This window comes from Rhinoraja longicauda, chromosome 41 (genome assembly GCF_053455715.1).
Source record: "Rhinoraja longicauda isolate Sanriku21f chromosome 41, sRhiLon1.1, whole genome shotgun sequence".
In the NCBI taxonomy this organism is placed as follows: domain Eukaryota; kingdom Metazoa; phylum Chordata; class Chondrichthyes; order Rajiformes; family Arhynchobatidae; genus Rhinoraja; species Rhinoraja longicauda.
In genome coordinates this window covers 4,576,487-4,599,329 of record NC_135993.1, presented here as the reverse complement: position 1 = coordinate 4,599,329, position 22,843 = coordinate 4,576,487, and the positions used below count along the sequence as shown (strand labels likewise).

The 22,843-nt window shown below is 46.8% G+C and overlaps 1 protein-coding gene across 1 annotated transcript in view; it reads left to right on the top strand.

Annotated features, from left to right (window-relative positions):
* Positions 1–22,334, top strand: part of sae1 (SUMO1 activating enzyme subunit 1) — a 103,311-nt gene extending 80,977 nt beyond the window's left edge. The window contains exons 7-9 of the mRNA XM_078430867.1: positions 18,210–18,354; positions 19,864–19,933; positions 21,656–22,334. Coding sequence (XP_078286993.1) covers positions 18,210–18,354; positions 19,864–19,933; positions 21,656–21,748 — 308 coding nt within the window. The 3' untranslated portion in view covers positions 21,749–22,334. The remainder of the gene's footprint in view (positions 1–18,209; positions 18,355–19,863; positions 19,934–21,655) is intronic.
* Positions 22,335–22,843: the final 509 nt, after the last annotated feature.

Genomic DNA, 22,843 nt, shown 5'->3' with positions numbered 1-22,843 from the left:
GGCCTCCACTGCCTTCTGAGGCAGTGAATTCCACAGATTCACAACTCTCTGACTGAAAACGTTTTTCCTCATCGCCGTTCTAAATAGCCTACCCCTTATTCTTAAACTGTGGCCCCTGGTTCTGGAACAATTAAATTTTTACTTGCAGCAGCAACACAGAATATGTGTTCAGTCTGAAGAAGAGTCTCGACCCAAAACGTCACCCATTCCTTCTCTCCAGAGATGCTGCCTGTCCCGCTGAGTTACTCCAGCTTTTTGTGTCTATCTTCGGTTTAAACCAGCATCTGCACAGAATACGTAAACTTATGATTGTATGAATTTGTTTTTTAAAAATATCTTTACTTTAAAGCAAAGGTAGACACAAAATGCAGGAGTAACTCAGCGGGACAGGCAGCATCCCTGGAGGGAAGGAATGGGTGACGTTTCGGGTCGAGATCCTTCTTCAGACTGATGTCGGGAGTGGGCGGTACAGAGATAAAATGTAGTCGGCGACAGTCAGACTGGTCGGAGAACTGGGAAGGGGGAGGGGATGGAGAGAGAGGGAAAGCAAGGGCTACTTGAAGTTAGAGAAGTCAATGTTCATACCGGTGGGGTGTAAGCTACCCAAGCGAAATATGAGGTGCTGTTCCTCCAATTTGCGCTGGGCGTCACACTGTGACAATGGAGGGGGCCCAGGACAGAAATGTCAGTGTGGGAATGGGAGGGGGGGTTAAATGTTGAAGCAAGCTAATAGCACTAAAAGGGCAAATGACGTTCTGGGGTTGACAAGAGAAGCCTTCTGTGTTACGCTAATTGATTCCTTTATCCAAAATTGCCTCTGGTAACAAGACTGTGTTGTATAGTATATACGTAAGAATGTTCAAATCCACTGAAATCAAAGTCTCAGAACATTTTCAAATTATCCAGCTGTTCAAATTAAGAAAATGTAATTATAGAAAAATATTGCACAAGAGTCTTGTGGTTCAGTTTGAATTGGGCTTGAGAGTCGGTTGTAAGATTCGAGAGCAGTTGTTATTGAAACCTCCTGTCAAGTCTCCTCCCACACTCCAGAGATGTACGTTTCTAAGTTCATTGGCTTCGATAAAAATTTTGAATTGCCCCAAGTGTGTGTAGGATAGGGTGATCACTGGTCGACATGTACTCGGTGGGCCGAAGGGCCTGTGTCACTGCACTAAACTAAATTAAAATAACATAAACTAAAATAAAATAAACTAGACAAGGAATTGCAGGTGTCAGTTTACTCAGTAAACTGGGCAAGTCAGGGGGTACGGGGAGAAGGCAGGAACAGGGTACTGATTGAGAATGATCAGCCATGGTCACATTGAATGGCGGTGCTGGCTCGAAGGGCCGAATGGCCTCCTCCTGCACCTATTGTCTATTGTCTAACCCAATTTAGCATAACCCTCGGTGTAGGAAGGAACTGCAGATGCTGGTTTAAACTGAAGACAGACACAAAATGCTGGAGTAACTCAGCGGGACAGGCAGCATCTCTGAAGAAAAGGAATAGGTGACGTTTCGAGTCGAGATCCTTCTTGGTGTCTGTCTAACACTCCCCTTGCCATTCCCACACTGACCTTTCTGTCCTGGGCCTCCTCCACTGTCAGACTGAGGCCACACACAAACTGGAGGATCAGCACCTCATATTTCACTTGGACAGCCTACAACCCAGCGGGTTGTATGAACTTTGATTTCGCTAATTTGAAGTAACCCCTGCATTCCCACTCTTTCCCCTCTCTCCCATCCTAGTAGTCCTACCAGTTCCACTGTTCGCATCCCTGTCTCCCTTCGTTATCATCTCCTCCCCATCCAGCAGTGAGCCATTATGGACTGCACCCTTCCTTGGTCATCTGTTGCCAGCCCTGATTTGTTCTGGACTTTTCCTACCTCTAGTTTCCCCCTCTCCCCTTCTTTGAGTCTGAAGAAGGGTTCGGACCCAAAACGTCACCCATCCATTTTCTCCATTTTCTGCCTCGCTGAATCACTCCAGAACTTTGTGTCGATCATTGGTGTAAACCAGGATCTGCAGTTTCTTCCCACACAGAACTTCTTTACAGTTTGATTGCCACTGTCCCTGGCTAAGACACAGTGATCATCTTGCAACCTTGTTCTTTACCCAGTCAATTTAAGGTTTGCAGTGTAGACAGAGACTCTGAATTAACATTGCGATAATAAAGATAATGTTTTCTCTTCACCAATTAAAGAACTTACAAAATAACTTACAGCTCTCTCATGTTTCCAAATAAAATTGATAGTTGCTTGCAGATCTGTTGAAAAACAATACTATGCACGATAAAATTCTTTGCTCCTCTTTACATGATGCGTTAGAATCTTAAAGGACGACATGGGCAAAACCTTAGTTTATTGTTTTGTTTTGTTTAGTTTATTGTCACGTGTACACTAGTCCCACCTGCCCGCGTTTGGCCCACATCCCTCCAAACCCGTCCTATCCATGTACCTGCCTAACTGTTTCTTAAACATTGGGATAGTCCCTGCCTCAACTACCTCCTCTGGCAGCTTGTTCCACACACCCACCACCCTTTGTGTGAAAAAGTTACCCCTCAAATTAATATTAAACCTTTTTGGCTTCATCTTTTCCCTCTGGCCTCTGGTCCTCAATTCACATACTCTGGGCAAGAGACTGTGCATCTATCCGATCTATTCCTCTCATGATTTAATTCACCTCAATAAGATCACCCCTGCGCTCCAAGGAATAGAGTCCCAGCGTTCTCAACCTTTCCCTACAGCTCAGACCCTCGATTCGTTGCAATGTTAGGTCAGTAGTTAATTTTCAATCTGAGATTGAGGAGATTTTTGTTGTTATGGGGTAAAAGGGTCTTGAAGCTGGGTCAAGATCAGCACTGATCACAGTGAATGGCAGGAAATGCTCAAAGGACTAAATGATTTCCTCGTCCTAACTCTGCGATCCAGCCACTTCACAATACAAAACAGTAGTTTGCAGGGAGTGCCCTTGAACTGTGATTGAATGTAAAGGAAACTGTGATAACTACTAAATATTTACTCAACCTTGGGCAGCAGGATTGTTTGCTTTGGTATGACCCAATACTGTGTGACCCAAAACTTGCCTTTCTCGGTTTGTTTTTATTCAACTTTATATCACGAGCCATTTTGCTTTTAGTTTAGTTTAGAGATACAGCGCTGAAACAGGCCCTTCGGCCCGGTGAGTCCGCACTAACCAGCGATCCCCGCACATTGACAATACAATACAATATATCTTTATTGTCATTGTACAGGAGTACAACGAGATTGGGAATGCGCCTCCCCTACGATGCAATAATTTAATTAGCTAGTCAGTATTAATTTAAACAACCCAATGAAACAAATTGTAACAGTTTTAAAACAGAATAAAGTGCAAGTAGATCTGTGCCGGTTCACTGTGCGATGTGACCATCCGGCTCAGCAGGACCGGTTCATGGCAGCTATGGCCCTGGGGATGAAGCTGTTCCTGAGTCTGGAGGTGCGGGCGTAGAAGGCCTTGTATCGTCTGCCCGATGGTAGAAGTTCGAACAGACTGTTGCAGGGGTGTGAAGAGTCTTTGTGGATGCTGGTGGCTTTTCTGAGGCATCGTGTGTTGGAGATGCCCTCCAAGGCTGGTAGCTGTGTTCCGATGGTCCTCTGAGCTCTATGGACTACCCGCTGAAGAGCTTTCCTCTCTGCCTCCGTGCAGCTGAGATACCACACAGGGATGCCATGTGTTAGGATGCTCTCTATGGTGCAGCGGTAGAATGTCGTCAGCAGCTGTTGGGGTAGACCAGACTTCTTTAGTGTTCTCAGGTAGAACAGTCATTGCTGTGCCTTCTTGACCAGCGCAGCAGTGTTATTGGACCGTGTTAGGTCCTCCGAAATGTGAGTGCCCACACACAACTTACAATTTTACCGAAGCCAATTAACCTACAAAACCTGCACGTCTTTGGAGTGTGGGAGCACGCGGGGGAAACCCACGCAGGTCACGGGGAGAACGTACAAACTCCGTACAGACAGCACCCGTGGTCAGGATCGAACCCGGGTCTCTGACGCTGTCAGGCACCCATTCCGCACCGTGCTGCCTTGATCTCTGCCAGGAAGTGTGCATAGGCAGACACAAGGAACTGCCTGGAACACAAAACGCTCAAGTAACTCAGCGGGTCAGGCAGCACCTCTGGAGGACATGGATGGGTGATGTTTCAGGTCGGGACCCTTGTTCAGACGTGCATACATCCTTGCTCATTGGGACATGTAAAGCCACAAAAATGAATTTGATTTCCAAGAGAATTTTAAAATCACCTGTACTTTTAAAATCAGGTTCAAAAATCAACCAGAGGACTTTAATGTCTAGGAAAGAACTGCAGATGCTGGTTTACACCAAAGATAAAAGCAAAAGTAAGTTACTCCTGCATTTTGTGTTTATCAGAAGACTTTAGTCCTTGCTGGTGTATTAATTTTGAATATAAGTACGTCAGAAATAATTAGATGGTGACCTTATTGAGCTGATACTCAAAATAAACATGCCTGAAAAATATATTTGCCCCAAATTCTGTTTTTGAGCATATTTCCATTCAATGGTATTTATTAATCCAATAATTATTTTGTGAAGTAAAAATATATAACTTTGGCAGAGGGCCAGTCTTTGCCTGCAGCTGATGGGGCTGCAATGTGATGTGTCTGTCGTGAAGTATATTTTCCAGACGCCGTACTGTACTGTTTTTGTTTATGAGGATTAAAATTATATATTTTTTAAAACATCAATCTTTTCAGCTCCGCAAAAGCCTCCCGCAGCACGTGAGCGTCGGCAGACAGTAAAGGTCAATGTTTGCAAAACCGTCGTAGCTCAGACAGCTTAGAGCATCTTAATCTGTAGAATACACTGGCGCAGAACGAATGTAGCCGAAAAACATTGCAAAATAGTTTTCCATTCCCAGAAGCCTGCTGGTTGGTGGTTCAGCGATCGGAGGCCAAATCACTGCATCGCACACATTAGCAGTTGTCTCACAACAAACGGTACAAATGTTTTGGAAAAATATCCGACTGTTCCTTCTCATAAATCCTCAGACACCATAAATCTTCAGACGGGGTTAGGCTCAGAGTTCCATTTGCCTCATGTCACCTGAACTCAAGACGTCTGAAGAAGGGTCCCGACCCGAAACGTCACCTATTTGGTTTACGACACCCATTCCTTCTCTGCAGAGATACTGCCTGTCCCGCTGAGTTACTCCAGCATTTTGTGTCTACCTTAAACCTACATGCCACAGAAGGCAGTGGAGGCCAATTCACTGAATGAATTTAAAAGAGAGTTAGATAGAGCTCCAGGGGCTAGTGGAATCAAGGGTTATGGGGAGAAGGCAGGCAAGGATTACTGATTGTGGATGATCAGCCATGATCACAATGAATGGTGGTGCTGGCTCGAACGAAGGGCCAAATGGCCTTCTCCTGCACCTATTTTCTGTGTTTCCATACCTCTACGTCTTTGGAGTGTGGGAGGAAAACGAAGATCTCGGAGAAAACCCACGCGGTCGCGGGGAGAACGTACAAACTCCGTACAGACAAGCAGCCGTGGTCGGGATCGAACCCGGGTCTCCGGTGCTGCAAGCGCTGTCAGGCAGCAACTCTACCCCAGCGCCACCGTTCCGCCTAATTCCGTTTCTCCAGAGATGCTGACTGACCCGCTGAGTTACTCCAGCATTTTGTGTCAATCTTAGTATTTCATAAAGGTGCTTTCATTCACTGATAGCACCATGACCCAGTCACCAATACTAGCTAGATAAATAACCACAACGCTGTATTCTATTGAGACAGTTAGCCCGTGGTTAGTTATTCATTACAGCCGAGATGGTGGTCAGTTATGGGTTTGTTTGGATTTTCAGATTTAACTGTTACTTCACACCTTTTAAAAGTGAAAACTTGATCAAATTCTCCTTAACCTAAATTTTACCTTACTATTTTTTAAATATTAGATTTAGCTTCACAGTAATAAAGTAATACTTTTCTCTATAGAAACATAGAAAATAGGTGCAGGAGTAGGCCATTCGGCCCTTCGAGCCTGCACCGACCGCCATTCAATATGATCATGGCTGATCATCCAACTCAGTATCCCGTACCTGCCTTCTCTCCATACCCCCTGATCCCTTTAGCCACAAGGGCCACATCTAACTCCCTCTTAAATATAGCCAATGATCTCGGGCAACACGGAGGTGCAGCGTTAGAGTCGCTGCCTCACAGCGCCAGAGCCCCAGGTTCGATCCTGACTACGGGTACTGTGTGTACACAGTTTGTACGTCCTCCCCGTGACCTGCGTGGGTTTTCTCAGAGAACTTCGGTTTCCTCCCACACTCCAAAGACGTACAGGTTTGTAGGTAAATTGACTTGATATAAATGTAAAAATTGTCGCTAATGTACGATAGTGTTAATGTGCGGGGATCGCTGGTCGATGTGGACTCGGTAGGCCGAAGGGCCAGTTTCCGTGCCATATCTCGAAACTAAAAATATCTCATTGAATACTGACTCATTTACAACTTGCTCTGAGAAAGGAGGCTTATAGTTCCTTGAAACTCCTAGGATTAAAGTCCAATTCATCAAGGCAAGTTCTTTTGTTCAGCTTATTTACATTCGTGTGAACACTAAGATGTGTATTAAACATTTTCAATTCAGAAAGTGTTTTATTTAAATCTTTGTTGACTGCTTCTACCAAAGTGATCTTTTAAAATGTGTAGGAAGGAACTACAGATGCTGGTTTACACCGAAGATAAGACACAAAATGCTGGAGTAACTCAGCGGGACAGGCAGCATCTCTGGAGAAAAGGAATAGGTGACGTTTCGGGTCTCGACCTGAAATGTCACCTACCCCTTTTTTCCAGAAGTGCTACCTGACCCGCTGAGTTACTGCAGCTTTTTTGTGATCTTTTAAAATGTTCTTTATTTTGTGATCTTTTAAAATGTTCTTTATTTTGTGATCTTTTAAAATGTTCTTCAAAAAGAAAAGTTCATATCACCGGTTTCTTTAGATTCCCTTTCAGGATACCAAAGTCATTTTACAGAAAGAAACAGCAAAACATTTGGCCCACAACTTGGAAACTCAGCAAAACGCACAAAGTGCTGGAAAAACTCAGCTGGTCAGGCAGCATCTGGGATTTTTTAGATTTAGATTTAGAGATACAGCACGGAAACAGGCCCTTCGGCCCACCGAGTCCGCGCCGCCCAGCGATCCCCGCACATTAACACTATCCTACACACACTAGGGACAATTTTTACATTTTACCCAGCCAATTAACCTACATACCTGTCGATTTATTCACAAAATGCTGGAGTAACTCAGCAGGTCAGGCAGCATCTCGGGACAGAAGGAATGGGTGACGTTTCGGGTCGGGAAGAAGGGTCTCGACCCGAAACGTCACCCATTCCTTCTCTCCCGAGATGCTGCCTGACCTACTGAGTTACTCCAGCATTTTGTGAATAAATCGATTTGTACCAGCATCTGCAGTAATTTTCTTAACCTACATACCTGTACGTCTTTGGAGTGTGGGAGGAAACCGAAGATCTCGGAGTAAACCCACGCAGGTCACGGGGAGAACGTACAAACCCCGTACAGACGGCGCCCGTAGTCAGGATCGAACCTGAGTCTCCGGCGCTGCATTCGCTGTAAGGCAGCAACTCTACCGCCGCGCCACCGTGCCGCCGGATGGGAAAAGGACAGGCAACGTTTTGGATGGGGGCCTTTCCTCAAAATGTTGGTCCATTTCCCTCCACAGATGCTGCCTGATCTGCTGAGTTCCTACGACGTCTTGTGTTTTCCAGTATCTGTAGTTCCTTATGTCTCCTTCGAAACACCGCACTAGATTCCACATTCCGCTTTTAACACAAACAAGAGAGTGGTTCTGATTAGAAATCTGTTTCCTGGAAAATATTGAGAGAGCATATATGTTTCCAGTTCACCAGAGAGAGCTGCCCTGTGTAACGTTGATTTGGAAGATAGATACAAAAAGCTGGAGTAACTTACAGGGTCAAGCAGCATCTCTGCAGAAAAGCAGTCGGTGACGTTTCGGGTTGAGACCCTTCTTCAGTCCAAGACCTGACGCATCTCTTTTAAACTTTCCTTCTCTGACTTTAAAGACATACCCTCTAATCTTTGACATTTCCACCCTGGGACAAAGGTTCTGACACCTCTCATTATTTTATTCAGTTCTATCGGGTCTCCCCTCGATCTGTGACGCTGCAGAGAAAACAATTCAGGTTTGTCAAATATCTCCATCTCGATAATATCCCAGATCCAGGCAGCATTCTGATAAACCCCCTCTGCACCCTCTCCAAAGCCTCCAGTTCTTCCTGCATCGGGGCAGCCCAGAACTGCACGCAATACTCCAAATGCGACCCTACCAAAGTTTTATGCATGAGTTCCTCACTCTTCATGAAGAGTGAACGTTGAAATGTACGCTGAACTGGTGACCATTTTTTCTCGCTAAATTACTGGGTGGCGCAGCGGTAGAGTTGCTGCCTCACAGCGCCAGAGACCCAGGATGGAGCCTGGCTACGGGTACAGTCTGTACGGAGTTTGTACGTTCTCCCCGTGACCTGCGTGCGCTTTCTCTGAGAACTTCGGTTTCCTCCCACACACGTACAAAGACGTACAGGTTTGTGGGTTAATTGACTTGGTGTAAGTGTAAATTGTCCCTAATTTGTGTAGGGTAGTGTTAATGTGCGGGGATCACTGGTCGGCGCGGACTCGGTGGGTCGAAGGGCTTGTTTCCGCGCTGTATCTCTAAACGAAACTTAGGAGCAAAGAGGTCCTTCTGCAGTTGTAGGAGCAAAGAGGTCCTTCTGCAGTTGTACAGGGCCCTAGTGAGACCGCACCTGGAGCACTGTGTGCAGTTTTGGTCTCCAAATTTGAGGAAGGATATTGTTGCTATTGAGGGCGTGCAGTATAGGTTTACTAGGTTAATTCCCGGAATGGCGGGACTGTCATATGTTGAAAGACTGGAGCGACTAGGCTTGTATACACTGGAATTTAGAGGAGATCTTATCGAAACGTATAAGATTATTAAGGGGTTAGACACGTTAGAGGCAGGAAACATGTTCCCAATGTTGGGGGAGTCCAGAACAAGGGGCCACAGTATAAGAATAAGGGGTAGGCCATTTAGATCGGAGATGAGGAAAAACTTTTTCAGTCAGCGAGTTGTGAATCTGTGGAATTCTCTGCCTCAGAAGGCAGTGGAGGCCAATTCTCTGAATGCATTCAAGAGAGAGCTAGATAGAGCTCTTAAGGATAGCGGAGTCAGGGGGTATGGGGAGAAGGCAGGAACGGGGTACTGATTGAGAATGATCAGCCATGATCACATTGAATGGCGGTGCTGGCTCGAAGGGCCGAATGGCCTCCTCCTGCACCTATTTTCTATAACCAAACAAAAACATCTTCATATAGCTAATAGCCTCTAATCCAGGCAGCATTCTGGTACACCTCCTCTCCAAATCCTTCACATCCTTCCTGTAATGGGGTGGCCAAATCTGCATGCAATACTCCAAATGCGTCCCGACCAAAGTTTGATGCTGTGACTTCCTCGCCCTTCATGACGAGTGGGTGATGAAATGCACGCTGAACCCGTGAGCCTTTTTTTCTCACTAAATTACCAATTTTGGAAATGACATTGCTCGGAATGGAAAATAAAACCGCGTGACAAACTAACACCAAACAAGAACAGATCCTGCTCGGAGGCAGAATGAAGCACTGTACAGGAAACTAATAATGAAATTGCAGACGTGTGAAACTTTCCTAAACCTTACTGCTGATTCAACTGATAAACTGTTTTGTTTCCATGATTGAGAAGTGAGACCATTTTTTTTACAACTGAGTCACAGGAAAGTGTTGCAGAAAAGTTGTAGCGATTTGCTGGGTCTTCTGAGCTGACCAGTGAAAAATGAGTGGCGTGTCGAGCGTTGCAAGTCAATGGTTCAATGGTATTTATTCACAAAATGCTGGAGTAACTCAGCAGGTCAGGCAGCATCTCGGGAGAGAAGGAATGGGTGACGTTTCGGGTCGAGACCCTTCTTCAGTCTGAAGAAGGGTCTCGACCCGAAACGTCACCAATTCCTTCTCTCCTGAGATGCTGCCTGACCTGCTGAGTTACTCCAGCATTTTGTGAATAAATACCTTCGATTTGTACCAGCATCTGCAGTTATCTTCTTATACTAATGGTTCAATGGTACTCTGTTGATTAGCCGTGATCACGGTGAATGGTGGTGCTGGCTCGAAGGGCCGAATGGCCTACTCCTGCGTCTATCATCTATTGTCCATCGTTGTCACATGTACCAAGATACTGTGAAATTCATTTTTGTATACAGTTCAGTACAGGTATCATGATAGATGACCACGTAGATACACCTTAGATAAGCATCCCAGATATAGTTTCGTTTAGAGATACAGCGCGGAAACAGGCCCTTCGGCCCACCGAGTCCGCGCCGACCAACGATCCCCACACATTAACACTGTCTTACACTGTCTGAAGAAGGGTCTCGACCCGAAACGTCACCCATTCCTTCTCTCCCGAGATGCTGCCCGACCTTCTGAGTTACTCCAGCACTTTGTGAAATAAATACCTTCGATTTGTACCAGCATCTGCAGTTATTTTCTTATAACACTGTCTTACACTAGGGACAGTTTTTACATATATACCGAGCCAATTAACCCACAAACCTGTACGTCTTTGGAGTGTGGGAGGAAACCGAAGTTCTCGGAGAAAACCCACGCGGTCACGGGGAGAACGTACAAACTCCGTACAGACAGCACCCGTGGCCAGGATCAAATCCAGGTCTCTGGCGCTGTAAGGCAGCAACTCTACCCTGTTGAGGTACAGTGCCACAGAAGAGACCCGTCCAGTCTATTTGTTTGCATTTTAGTATCTTTTGGCAAGTGTGTCCGCCACCCAATGCAAGTTGGTGTGCAATGATAAACTCATTGAAAGATTAACGATCGTGCTGTGATCAGTATCTGACATGTATTGTCTATGTAATCCTCACATGCAGAATCCTGAACAGAATTAATCTTTTTGTTATTGTAAAAGTGACCTTGCTTGCTTCCATCACTCCTCCTTCCATGGTGTAGGGGTCATCCCGGCTGTCTCGTTCTGTACTTTTGCTCTTACTCCCTTAGGGCGGCACAGTGGCGCAGCGGTAGAGTTGCTGCCTCACAGCGCCAGAGACCCGGGTTTGATCCTGACCACGGGTGCCGTCTGCACGGAGTTTGTACGTTCTCCCGGCGTAACCGCGTGGGTTTTCTCCGAGATCTTCAGTTTGCTCCCACACTCCAAAGATGTGCAGGTTTGTAGGATAATTGGCTCGGTATAAATGTAAATTGTCCCTGGTCTATGTAGGATTGTGTTAATTAGTGGGGATCGATGGTCGGCGCGGACTCGGTGGGCAGAAGGGCCTGTTTCCACACTGTATTTCTAAACTAAATTAAAAGATGAAAGGGGTACATTAGCATGACAACGTGTGTCCATTAATTTCCTGTGGAAAAGGCATTAAATGAAGACGGAATGAACCTTTCCATTTCTCTTGTACCATAATATAGAGTGGATGTGGAGTGGATGTTTCCACTAGTGGTAGAGTCGAGGACCAGAGGTCAGGGCCTCCAAATTAAAGGGCGTTCCTTTAGGACGGAGATTAGGAGGAATTTCATTAGTCAGAGGTGGTGAATCTGTGGAATGAGACAATAGACAATAGGTGCAGGAGTAGGCCATTCGGCCCTTGGAGCCAGCACCACCATTCAATGTGATCATGGCTGATCATTCTCAATCAGTACCCCGTTCCTGCCTTCTCCCTGACTCCGCTATCCTTAAGAGCTCTATCTAGCTCTCTCTTGAATGCATTCAGAGAATTGGCCTCCACTGCCTTCTGAGGCAGTGAATTCCACAGATTTACAACTCTGACTGAAAAAGTTTTTCCACATCTCCGTTCTAAATGGCTACCCCTTATTCTTAATTAGTGGCCCCTGGTTCTGGACTCCCCCAACATTGGGAACATGTTTCCTGCCTCTAACGTGTCCAACCCCTTAATAATCTTATATGTTTCGATAAGATCCCCTCTTATCCTAAATTCCAGTGTATACAAGCCTAGTTGCTACAGTCTTTCAACATATGACAGTCCCGCCATTCCGGGAATTAACCCAGTAAACCTATGCTGCATGCCCTCAATAGCAAGAATATCCTTCCTCAAATGTGGAGACCAAAACTGCACACAGTACTCCAGGTGCGGTCTCACTAGGGCCCTATACAACTGCAGAAGGACCTCTTTGCTCCTATACTCAACTCCTCTTGTTATGAAGGCCAACATTCCATTGGCTTTCTTCACTGCCTGCTGTACCTGCATGCTTCCTTTCAGTGACTGATGCACTTGGACACCCAAATCTCGTTGTACGTCCCCTTTTCCTAACTTGACACCATTCAGATAATAATCTGCCTTCTTATTCTTACCACCAAAGTGGATAACCTCACACTTATCCACATTAAACTGCATCTGCCATGTATCCGCCCACTCACACAACCTGTCCAAGTCACCCTGTAACCTCATAGCATCTTCCTCACAACTCACACTACCACCCAGCTTTGTATCATCTGCAAATTTTCTAATGGTACTTTTAATCCCTTCATCCAAGTCATTAATGTATATTGTAAATAGCTGCGGTCCCAGCACCGAGCCTTGCGGTACCCCACTAGTCACTGCCTGCCATTCTGAAAGGGACCCATTTTTCCCCACTCTTTGCTTTCTGTCTGTCAACCAATTTTCTATCCATGTCAGTACCCTACCCCCAATACCATGTGCTCTAATTTTGCCCACTAATCTCCTATGTGGGACCTTGTCGAAGGCTTTCTGAAAGTCGAGGTACACCACATCCACCGGCTCTCCCCTGTCAATTTTCTTAGTTACATCCTCAAAAAATTTCAGAAGATTAGTCAAGCATGATTTCCCCTTCGTGAATCCATGCTGACTCGGAACGATCCTGTTACTGCTATCCAAATGCTCCGCAATTTCGTCTTTTATAATTGACTCCAGCATCTTCCCCACCACTGATGTCAGGCTAACTGGTCTACAATTTCCCGTTTTCTCTCTCCCTCCTTTCTTAAAAAGTGGGATAATATTAGCTACCCTCCAATCCACAGGAACTGACCTGAATCTTTAGAACATTGGAAAATGATCACCAATGCGTCCACAATTTCTAGAGTCACCTCCTTAAGTACTCTGGGATGCAGACCATCAGGCCCTGGGGATTTATCAGCCTTCAGTCCCATCAGTCTACCCAACACCATTTCCTGCCTGATGTGAATCTCCTTCAGTTCCTCCGTCACCCTAGGATCTCTGGCCACTAGAACATCTGGGAGATTGTTTGTATCTTCCTTAGTGAAGACAGATCCAAAGTACCGGTTCAACTGTCTGTCATTTCCTTGTTCCCCATAATAAATTCCCCTGCTTCTGACTTCAAGGGACCCACATTTGCCTTGACTATTTTTTTCCGCTTCACATACCTAAAAAAGCTTTTACTATCCTCCTTTATATTATTGGCTAGCTTACCCTCGTACCTCATCTTTTCTCCCCGTATTGCCTTTTTAGTTATCTTCTGTTGCTCTTTAAAAGATTCCCAATCCTCTGGCTTCTCACTATTCTTTGCTATGTTATACTTCTTCTCTTTTATTTTTATGCTGTCCTTGACTGCCCTTGTCAGCCACGGGTGCCTCTTACTCCCCTTAGAATCTTTCCTCCTCTTTGGGAATAAATTGATCCTGCAACTTCTGCATTGTTCCCAGGAATACCTGCCATTGCTGTTCCACCGTCTTCCCTGCTAGGGCCTCCTTCCAGTCAAATCTAGCCAGCTCCTGCCTCATGCCTCTGTAATCCCCTTTGCTATACTGTAATACTGACACTTCCGATTTTCCCTTCTCCCTCTCAATTTGTAGAGTAAAACCTATCATATTGTGATCACTGCATCCTAATGGCTCTTTTACCTTGAGTCCCCTTATCAGATCAGGTTCATTACACAACACTTAATCCAGAATTGCCTTCTCCCTGGTAGGCTCCAGTACAAGCTGTTCTAAGAATCCATCTTCATTGCCACAGAAGGCTGTGGAGGCCGTCAATGGATATTTTCAAGGCAGAGAGAGAGATAGATTCTTGATTAGTATGGGTGTCATGAAATGCTTCGAGAGGCTAATCAAGAAGCACATCTGTGCCCTCCTGCCTCGCAACATGGACCCACTGCAGTTCGCAAACCATCCGAACAGGTCCACGGATGATGCGGTCTCACTCATCTGGACAGCCAGGGGGGCTATGTGAGGATGCTGTTCATTGACTTTAGTTCAGCATTCAACACAATAGTCCCCAGCAGACTGGCTGGTCAGGATGGGGGAACACACATCTAGCTCCCTCACGCTGAACATAGGATCCCCCCAGGGTTGCGTCCTTAGCCCCCTACTGTACTCCCTGTACACGCATGACTGTGGGGCCAGGTTCAGCTCAAACTCCATCATCAAGTTTGCTGATGACACTGTGGTGGTGGGCCGGATCTCCGACAATGATGAAAAGGCCTACCGGGAGGAGGTGGCTGATCTGGCACTCTGGTGTCAGGACAATAGCCTCCTCTTGAATGTCACTAAAACTAAGGAGCTGATTGTGGACTTTAGAAGGGCTCAACATCCAAGGACGTACAGGCCACTGGAGATAAATGGGTCTACTGTGGATAGGGTGAGCAGTTTTAAATACTTGGGAGTCCACATCACAGAGGATCTGACATGGACAACACACATTGCCGCACTGGTGGGTAAGGCAAGGCAGCGCCTTTACCACCTTAGACAGCTGAGGAAATTCAGAGTGTCTCTGAGGATCCTTCAGTGCTTCTACTCTGGTGCTGTAGAGAGCATCCTGTCCGGCAACATCACAGTCTGGTTTGGGAACAGCTCTGCCCAGGACAGGAAGGCCCTGCAGAGAGTAGTGCGTTCGGCAAAACGCACCATGGGAACTACACTTGCCCCCCTGCAGGACCTATACATCAGGAGGTGCAGATCCAGAGCCTGCAACATTATGGGGGACCCCGACCACCCCAGCAACGGACTGTTCCAGCTGCTACGGTCAGGCAAACGCCTCCGCTGTCACGCTGTGAAAACGGAGAGGATGAGACGGAGTTTCTTCCCACAGGCCATCAGGACTGGCAACTTTTATAACTCCAGACACTAAATTTTTGTCTACACTATAGTAACTTTATTAACTTTATTTATATGCTGTAACTGTAATTCTTTTTTGTGCACAATCCGCAGGCATTGCCACTTTCATTTCACTGCACATCGTGTATGTGTATGTGACAAATGAACTTGACTTGACTTGACTTGTGTTAGGTTATGGGGAGAAGGCAGGGGAATGGCTTTGAGAGGGAAAGATAGATCAGCCATGGTTGAATGACAGACGGCCAAATGGCCTAATTCTGCTCCAATGTCATGAACTAATGAACTCGGGTTTCTATTAAATCATTCCCCCCACACCTTAAACCTATACTGGTTCTCGATGTGCTAATCTTTTCATTGTTAACACTGGTCCAAAACCGGTCAGTGACTCCAACACCCAGTAAATAAACAACAACAAAAAAACACTTGAGGAATTTCAGGGTTGAGTGTGCGTGTTTAAATCATCCTGTACCATTAATCAGATAAGGCACCTTTCTGTCGTTGCATTTGCTTGGAGGATGACTGCCGTTACCTGTTAGACCTGTCCCTTCACCCCAGGGCAAATGTAACACCAGTCACTTTGTACTCAAAGTGAACTCGGTTTTCCCTTGTCTCCGATGACTTTGGGTTCCTCCCCCAGAGTCAAGGAGACGAGGGGAGACAAGAATAAAAGCCGCAACAGAAGACACACAGCTGCTTGGAGAGATGCCAGCGAAACTGTCCCTTTTTTTCACGACGTTCCTGCTCACTTATCAAAGGTAGAACGTCAGGCAGCATCTCAGGAGAGAAGGAATGGGTGACGTTTCGGGTCGAGACCCAAAGGGTCCTTCTCTCCTGAGATGCTGCCTGACCCGCTGAGTTATTCCAGCATTTTGTGTCTACCTTCGATTTGAACCAGCATCTGCAGTTATTTTCCTACACTGCTCGCTGTTCTGGCATCAGTGACAATAAATCCACAGGCTTTCAACAGCCTCTTGGTGGGGCGATGGTGATAATGTTTAATGTTAGAGTCAACAGTGTTTTATTGTCCCAGATAGAATATTGAAATTCTTAACTGCAGCAGCACAACAGAATATGTAAACCCAGTAAACGATAGAATAACCGAGAGAGAAAAAAAATGTTCCGTGTGTTGAACAGTTGAACAAGAATTTCAAGGGGAGAACATAAATAGTCTTCTGTGAGTTACAAACTATCACGGATCAACCAAAAGTCTGAAGAAGGGTCTCGACCCAAAACGTCACCCGTTCCTTCTCTCCTGAGATGCTGCCTGACCCGCTGAGTTACTCCAGCATTTTGTGATACCTACGGATCAACCAAAGGTCGCCGAGCACCTTCGCTCAGTCCGCCTGGGCGTACCTGACCTCCCGGTTGCCCAACACTTTAATTCCCCTTCCTATCCCCACACTGACCTCTCTGTCCTGGGCCTCCTCCGTTGTCAGAGTGAGGCCCGGCGCAAATTGGAGGAACAGCACCTCATATTTCGCTTAGAAACATAGAAACATAGAAAATACGTGCAGGAGTAGGCCATTCGGCCCTTCGAGCCTGTACCGCCATTCAATATGATCATGGCTGATCATCCAGCTCAGTAACCTGTACCTGCCTTCTCTCCATACCCCCTGATCCCTATAGCCACAAGGGCCACATCTAACTCCCTCTTAAATATGGCTTCAACTACCTTCTGTGGCAGAGAATTCCACAGACTCACCACTCTGTGTGAAGAAATGTTTTCTCATCTCGGTCCTAAAAGACTTCCCCGAGATGAGAAAACATTTCGAGAAATCATCCCCTCTCTCTCTCCGTCCCTCCCCAGCCCAAGTCGTTATACTAGTTCTAAAGCTGTCTTGTTGAGTCTCATTGTCTGTAACTCGTTTTCACCTAGCCCACAGCTAACAATGGCCTGTTTCCTTTATCATCATAATTTTTTTGCATATCATTCATTTGTTCTATATCTCTCTCTACCACCGTCTATACCTCTCGTTTGCCTTTCCCCTGACACTCAGTCTGGAGAAGGGTCTCGACCCGAAACATCACCTATTCCTTTTATCCAAAGATGCTGTCCGACCCGCTGAGATACTCCAACTTTTTGTGTCTAACAGCCAACGGTTATGTGAGTTGAGTCTTGCACGGTGGGAGTTTGTTAGCTTGGTGACCAGTTGCATGTTGGATTTGAGTAGAGGTGAACTTGGAGGTCAATGCGAAGATGCTGGCTCATCCATTAGGTTGTAGCTTCTGGCTGGTGGTACCCCAGGTAAATAGAGCAGAGCAGTCTCACTCATATTCCCAATACAAGTCCAAAGGGAAGAGCCTTTAGTTCTTTCAAAGAAGTTCTTCATAAAGAAGAAGGGTCTCGACCCGAAACATCACCCATTCCTTCTCTCCTGAGATGCTGCCTGACCTACTGAGTTACTCCAGCATTTTATAAAGAAGGTTCAGTAGACTCACTTTGGGTGAATGCTATCCCGACAAATTCTACCCAATGTTTCCTTTTCAGACTTTGGATTTAGGGATACAGCTTGGAAACAGACCCATCAGCCCACCTAGTCCGCGCCCATCAGCCCACCTAGTCCGTGCCCACCCGCGGTTCCCCATTACACTAGCGCTGTCCCACACAGTTTTACAGAGCCGGTCAACCTACAAACCTGTACGTCGATGGAGTGTGGGAGGAAACCGGAGCACCCGGAGAAAACCCACACGGTCAAAAGCAGAACATACAAACTACGTACAGGCAACACCCGTAGTCAGGATGGAACCCGGGTCTCTGACGCTGTAAGACGGCTGCTCTACCACTGTGCCACCCCCAAGATCTTCCAAACATATAAAAAAACAAAGAGCAAAAAAATGAAAGTGCTGGAGGAACTCAGCAGGTCAGGCAGGTTCTGTTGAGACGACATTTCGGGTCAGGTCTCGACCCGAAACGTTACCCATTCCTTTTCTTCAGAGGTGCTGCCTGACCTGCTGAGTAACTCTAGCTCGGTGGGACGCTGTATCTCTAAACAAGACCTGTGCTGTTCTCTCCGGCAGTTCTGTTGAAGTTCCGGACTGTGAAGGCCCGTGATCCGTGCCCTGACAGCTACGCCGACGATTCCGAGCTGCTGCTCCAACTGCGGAATGACGTGCTGGATTCCTTGGGAGTGAAGAGTGACCTGCTGGCGGATGAGTTTATCAGGTGAGTTGGGTCTTCCCTCACTCAACCCACTGCGGCCGAGTGCCCTCGGTTAGAAACGATGACCAGGAGGAAGTGTTTTGGACCCGTTCCTTCCAACGTCCTTATCTGATCCTGAGCTTTGACCAGATCTCAGGTTTATTATTGTACAGGGGCAGCAGTAGACCTGCTTTCCTCACAGCGCCAGTGACCCAGGTTCCCGACTATGGGTGTACGTCTATACATTCTCCCGTGACCACGTGAGTTTTCTCCGAGATCTTCAGTTTCCTCCCACACTCCAGAGACGTATAGGTTTGCAGGTTAATTGGCTTGGTACAAATGTAAATTGTTCCTAGTGCGTGTAGGATAGTGTTAGTGTGCGGAGATCACTGGTCGGTGCGGACTCGGTGGGCCGAAGGGCCTGCATCCCCACTGTATCGCTAAACTAAACTAAAGTAAACTATATTGTCTCGTCAAGTCAAGTCAATTTTATTTGTATAGCACATTTAAAAACAACCCACGTTGACCAAAGTGCTGTACATCAGTTCAGGTACTAAAAACGAACATACAATGGCACACAAACATAACAGCACATACATAAACAGTTCACAGCGCCCCCTCAGAGGGCCTCAAACGCTAGGGAGTAAAAATAGGATTTGAGCCTGGACTTAAAGGAGTCGATGGAGGGGGCAGTTCTAATGGGGAGAGGGATGCTGTTCCACAGTCTAGGAGCTGCCACCGCAAAAGTGCGGTCACCCCTGAGCTTAAGCCTAGACCGCGGGTTAGTCAGTAGCCCCAAGTCGGCCGACCTGAGGGACCTGGAGATAGAGTGGTGGGTTAGAAGATTTTTGATAAGGGGGGGGGGTACAATGACAAGCTTTGTCACTGACAAGATTCTTGATTAGTACGGGTGTCAGGGGTTTTGGGGAGAAGGCAGGAGAATGGGGTTGAGAGGCAAAGACAGATCGCCCATGATTGAATGGCGGAGTAGACTTGATGGGGTTGGACATGTTAGAGGCAGGAAACATGTTCCCAATGTTGGGGGAGTCCAGAACCAGGGGCCACAGTTTAAGAATAAGGGGTAGGCCATTTAGAACAGAGATGAGGAAAACCTTTTTTAGTCAGAGAGTTGTGAATCTGTGGAATTCTCTGCCTCAGAGGGAAGTGGAGGCCAGTTCTCTGAATACATTCAAGAGAGAGCTAGATAGAGCTCTTAAGGATAGCGGAGTCAGGGGGTATGGGGAGAAGGCAGGAACGGGGTACTGATTGAGAATGATCAGCCATGATCACATTGAATGGCGGTGCTGGCTCGAGGGGCCGAATGGCCTACTCCTGCACCTATTGTCTATTGTCTATTGATGGGCCAAACGGCCTAATTTTGCTCCTACATGTAGGATTTCACAAAGACAAGCACGAAGAGAAATAAAAAATAAAATGTTATCTTTAATTAAGAAAAAGAGCAGCATTTAGCCGGTTTTTTAATCAGATGTTTCTCTGTGTTAAATGTCTAACTCTCGCCTCTGGGCCCCTCAGCTCCTGTTTCTCGGAGCTGTCTCCGGTCTGTGCCGTTGTGGGAGGAGTACTCAGCCAGGAGATTGTGAAGGTACGTCGGTCCCTAAACTGATCACCAGCAAACGTTTCACCCACTCGGGCGGCACGGCGGCGCCACATTGCGTCCTTAAATATGGAGAGTGAATGTGACGTATGATTTACCAGCCCACCCCCAACAAGGCGTGATTAACCCTGGAATCTATGACCTCCAAGTGCCTATGTCAAGCAAGCCCATCTGTGTGATGCTAATAATCATAGACGATACAATGCATCACGAGAAGAGGCCCTTCACCCGCACAATGTCCATGCCAAACATGATCCCCAGTTAAAGTTATCTCCCCTACCTGATCATCCCACGTGGTCCACATCCCCCCACTCCCCACATATCCATTTGCCTATCTAAACGCCTCTTAAACGCCACGATCGTATCTGCCTCCTCCACCACCACCATCAACAGTGCATTCCAGGCACCTCCCACCCTCTGTGTAAAAAAACCTGCCCCGCACAGCTCCTTGGGAAAGTTGGCGTGTCTTGTTAAGCTTGGCTCCATTCTCTGGCACGATAGAACAAGACAGTAGGAATCAAGGGATTGATCTCCTTTATCCAACCCACACATCCAGACACAAGGACACAAAGGCAGCTCTAGTTGACTTGGGCTCGTCAAGTCAACTAGAGTTGCCTTTGTGATCTTGTGCCTGGATGTGTGGGTTGGGTAAAGGAGACTGGCTGTGGACTTGCCCTGAAGTAAACATGGCACCTCCAACCAATGGCTCATTAGTACCTTATTGTCATGAATGAATGAGACATAGAAACATAGAAAATAGGTGCAGGAGTCAGCCATTCGGCCCTTGGAGCCAGCACCGCCATTCAATATGATCATGGCTGATCATCCAAAATCAGTACCCCGCTCCTGCTTTCTCCCCATATTCCTTGATTCCGTTAGCCCTAAGAGCTTTATCTAACTCTCTGTTGAAAGAATGAATGAATGAATGAATGAATGAATGAATGAATGAATGAATGAATGAATGAATGAATGAATGAATGAATACTTTATTGGCACACGTGACAAGTCACAGTGAAATTCTTTGCTTTCATACCCAAGGTATGCAAATAGTCGCCACATAAAGGGCGCTTACAGAGTTACAAGTATCCCGCCCCAGGCCTGCCTTTGTTCTCCCCCCTCCCCCTCCCTCACGGTGCCCCCCCCCCCAAGCCGGCTCCACCGTTGTTCCTTCCCTACATGCACACGATGGTACAGTGAAATTCCTTTTGTGCATGCAGTTCAATAAAGATCTCACCATACATAAACACAAGTACAAGAGTGTAAGAATAGCAGTTGACCCTGAGGAAGGGCAGAGGAGTCACCATGTTTCTGGCGCCATCTTGTACCCTCAAAGTTTCAGATCTGTTATAAATATGGAGTCTTAGCTCGGCCGGTTGTCCTGGCGACGGCACTGGGCCGGTGTTGCAGGGGTTGGCGTGCCCTGGCGATGCCGTCGTTGTCCACTGCCGCTGCACTCCGCGTCCGGTCCGGGCGCTCGGCCTCCGGCGGCGCCCCATCCGACCGAACTCCCGGCTGCAGCGGGGTCCCGAGCAGCCCACCCCGCCTCCACCGCCAGATGGTGCCGCGACCGCGCTGTCCCCTCGTCTTCCCGTGCCCGCCGGGATGCGGCTCGTGGCACGGAAGGTGAAGCCGCCTCGCTCCTATTCCCCGCGGGTCTGCTGATGCCACACGGTGACTGTGTGTGTGTGTGTGTGTGTGTGTCCTTCGCAGGCCCTGTCCAAGCGAGACCCTCCTCACAACAACTTCTTCTTCTTCGACGGACTCAAAAGCATTGGGATCGTGGACTGCATCGCGTCTAAGTGAGGGAAGCCAGAGGAAGATGAGACGCGGATCGTAAGTCCTGGACGATCTTCACTGCCTCTAACAGAACAGCCAGCAAACAGCAACACTTAAAATACCCAAACAACATTACCGTTTAAAAGAAAGTGAAATGATTTGGACATATTGGGCTTGATGACTCAGTAGTTCAGCTGTGGTGAAGTAGACTCCAAGGTGCAAATAAATACAGTTCCCTCCACTTCCATGCGATTATCCACTCACAGCTTTGTCATAAACTATGGACTAAATGCGTTAGTCTTTGGTCATCTTGCCAGTTATTAAATACAGGCTTTACATTCTAACCCATTGCATCTGAACACCGCACAGAACCATTAGAGGGGATGGTACGTAACAGTGCCGTTCTTAGGATCAACTCAAGATGAGTTTATCCCCAAAATAAATCTCAACTCTTCCACCTTCTCCCCATACGACAATTGTTCCTTCGGGCAGTTTTGAGTTCAGTGATCATTTTGTCAGAGTCTCCAAGGCTTTGCTTGGTTTTTGTAAAAGTTTTGTGATTTCGCAGGGCGGTCTTTGCTCTGTAAATAAAAGTTGACGTTTTTTTAAAAAGAAATTAAACTCCATTTCTTGCCCCGACCTGTATTCATTTGAGGCTCGGTAAGGATTTGGGTTCTGCAGAGAATGAATCTGAGTGCTGTTCCCCCGGCGCATCACTCTGGTTGATCTTCAGACAACCTCAGTTATTCAACTAGAGTCTTGTGCCAATGATCATTCAACACAACCATGACAAACCCTTGGGCTTGGGCAGCTTACAACCCAGTGGTATGATACCTCCTCCCTCGACTCTGTCCGGGGACCCCCGACAGTCCTTTGAGGTGAGGCAGAGGTTCACTTGTAACCTCCTCTTATCGGAGATCTTATCGAAACGTATAAGATTATTAAGGGGTTAGACACGTTAGAGGCAGGAAACGTGTTCCCAATGTTGGGGGAGTCCAGAACAAGGGGCCACCGTTTAAGAATAAGGGGTAGGCCATTTAGAACTGAGATGAGGAAAAACTTTTTCAGTCAGAGAGTTGTGAATCTGTGGAATTCTCTGCCTCAGAAGGCAGTGGAGGCCAA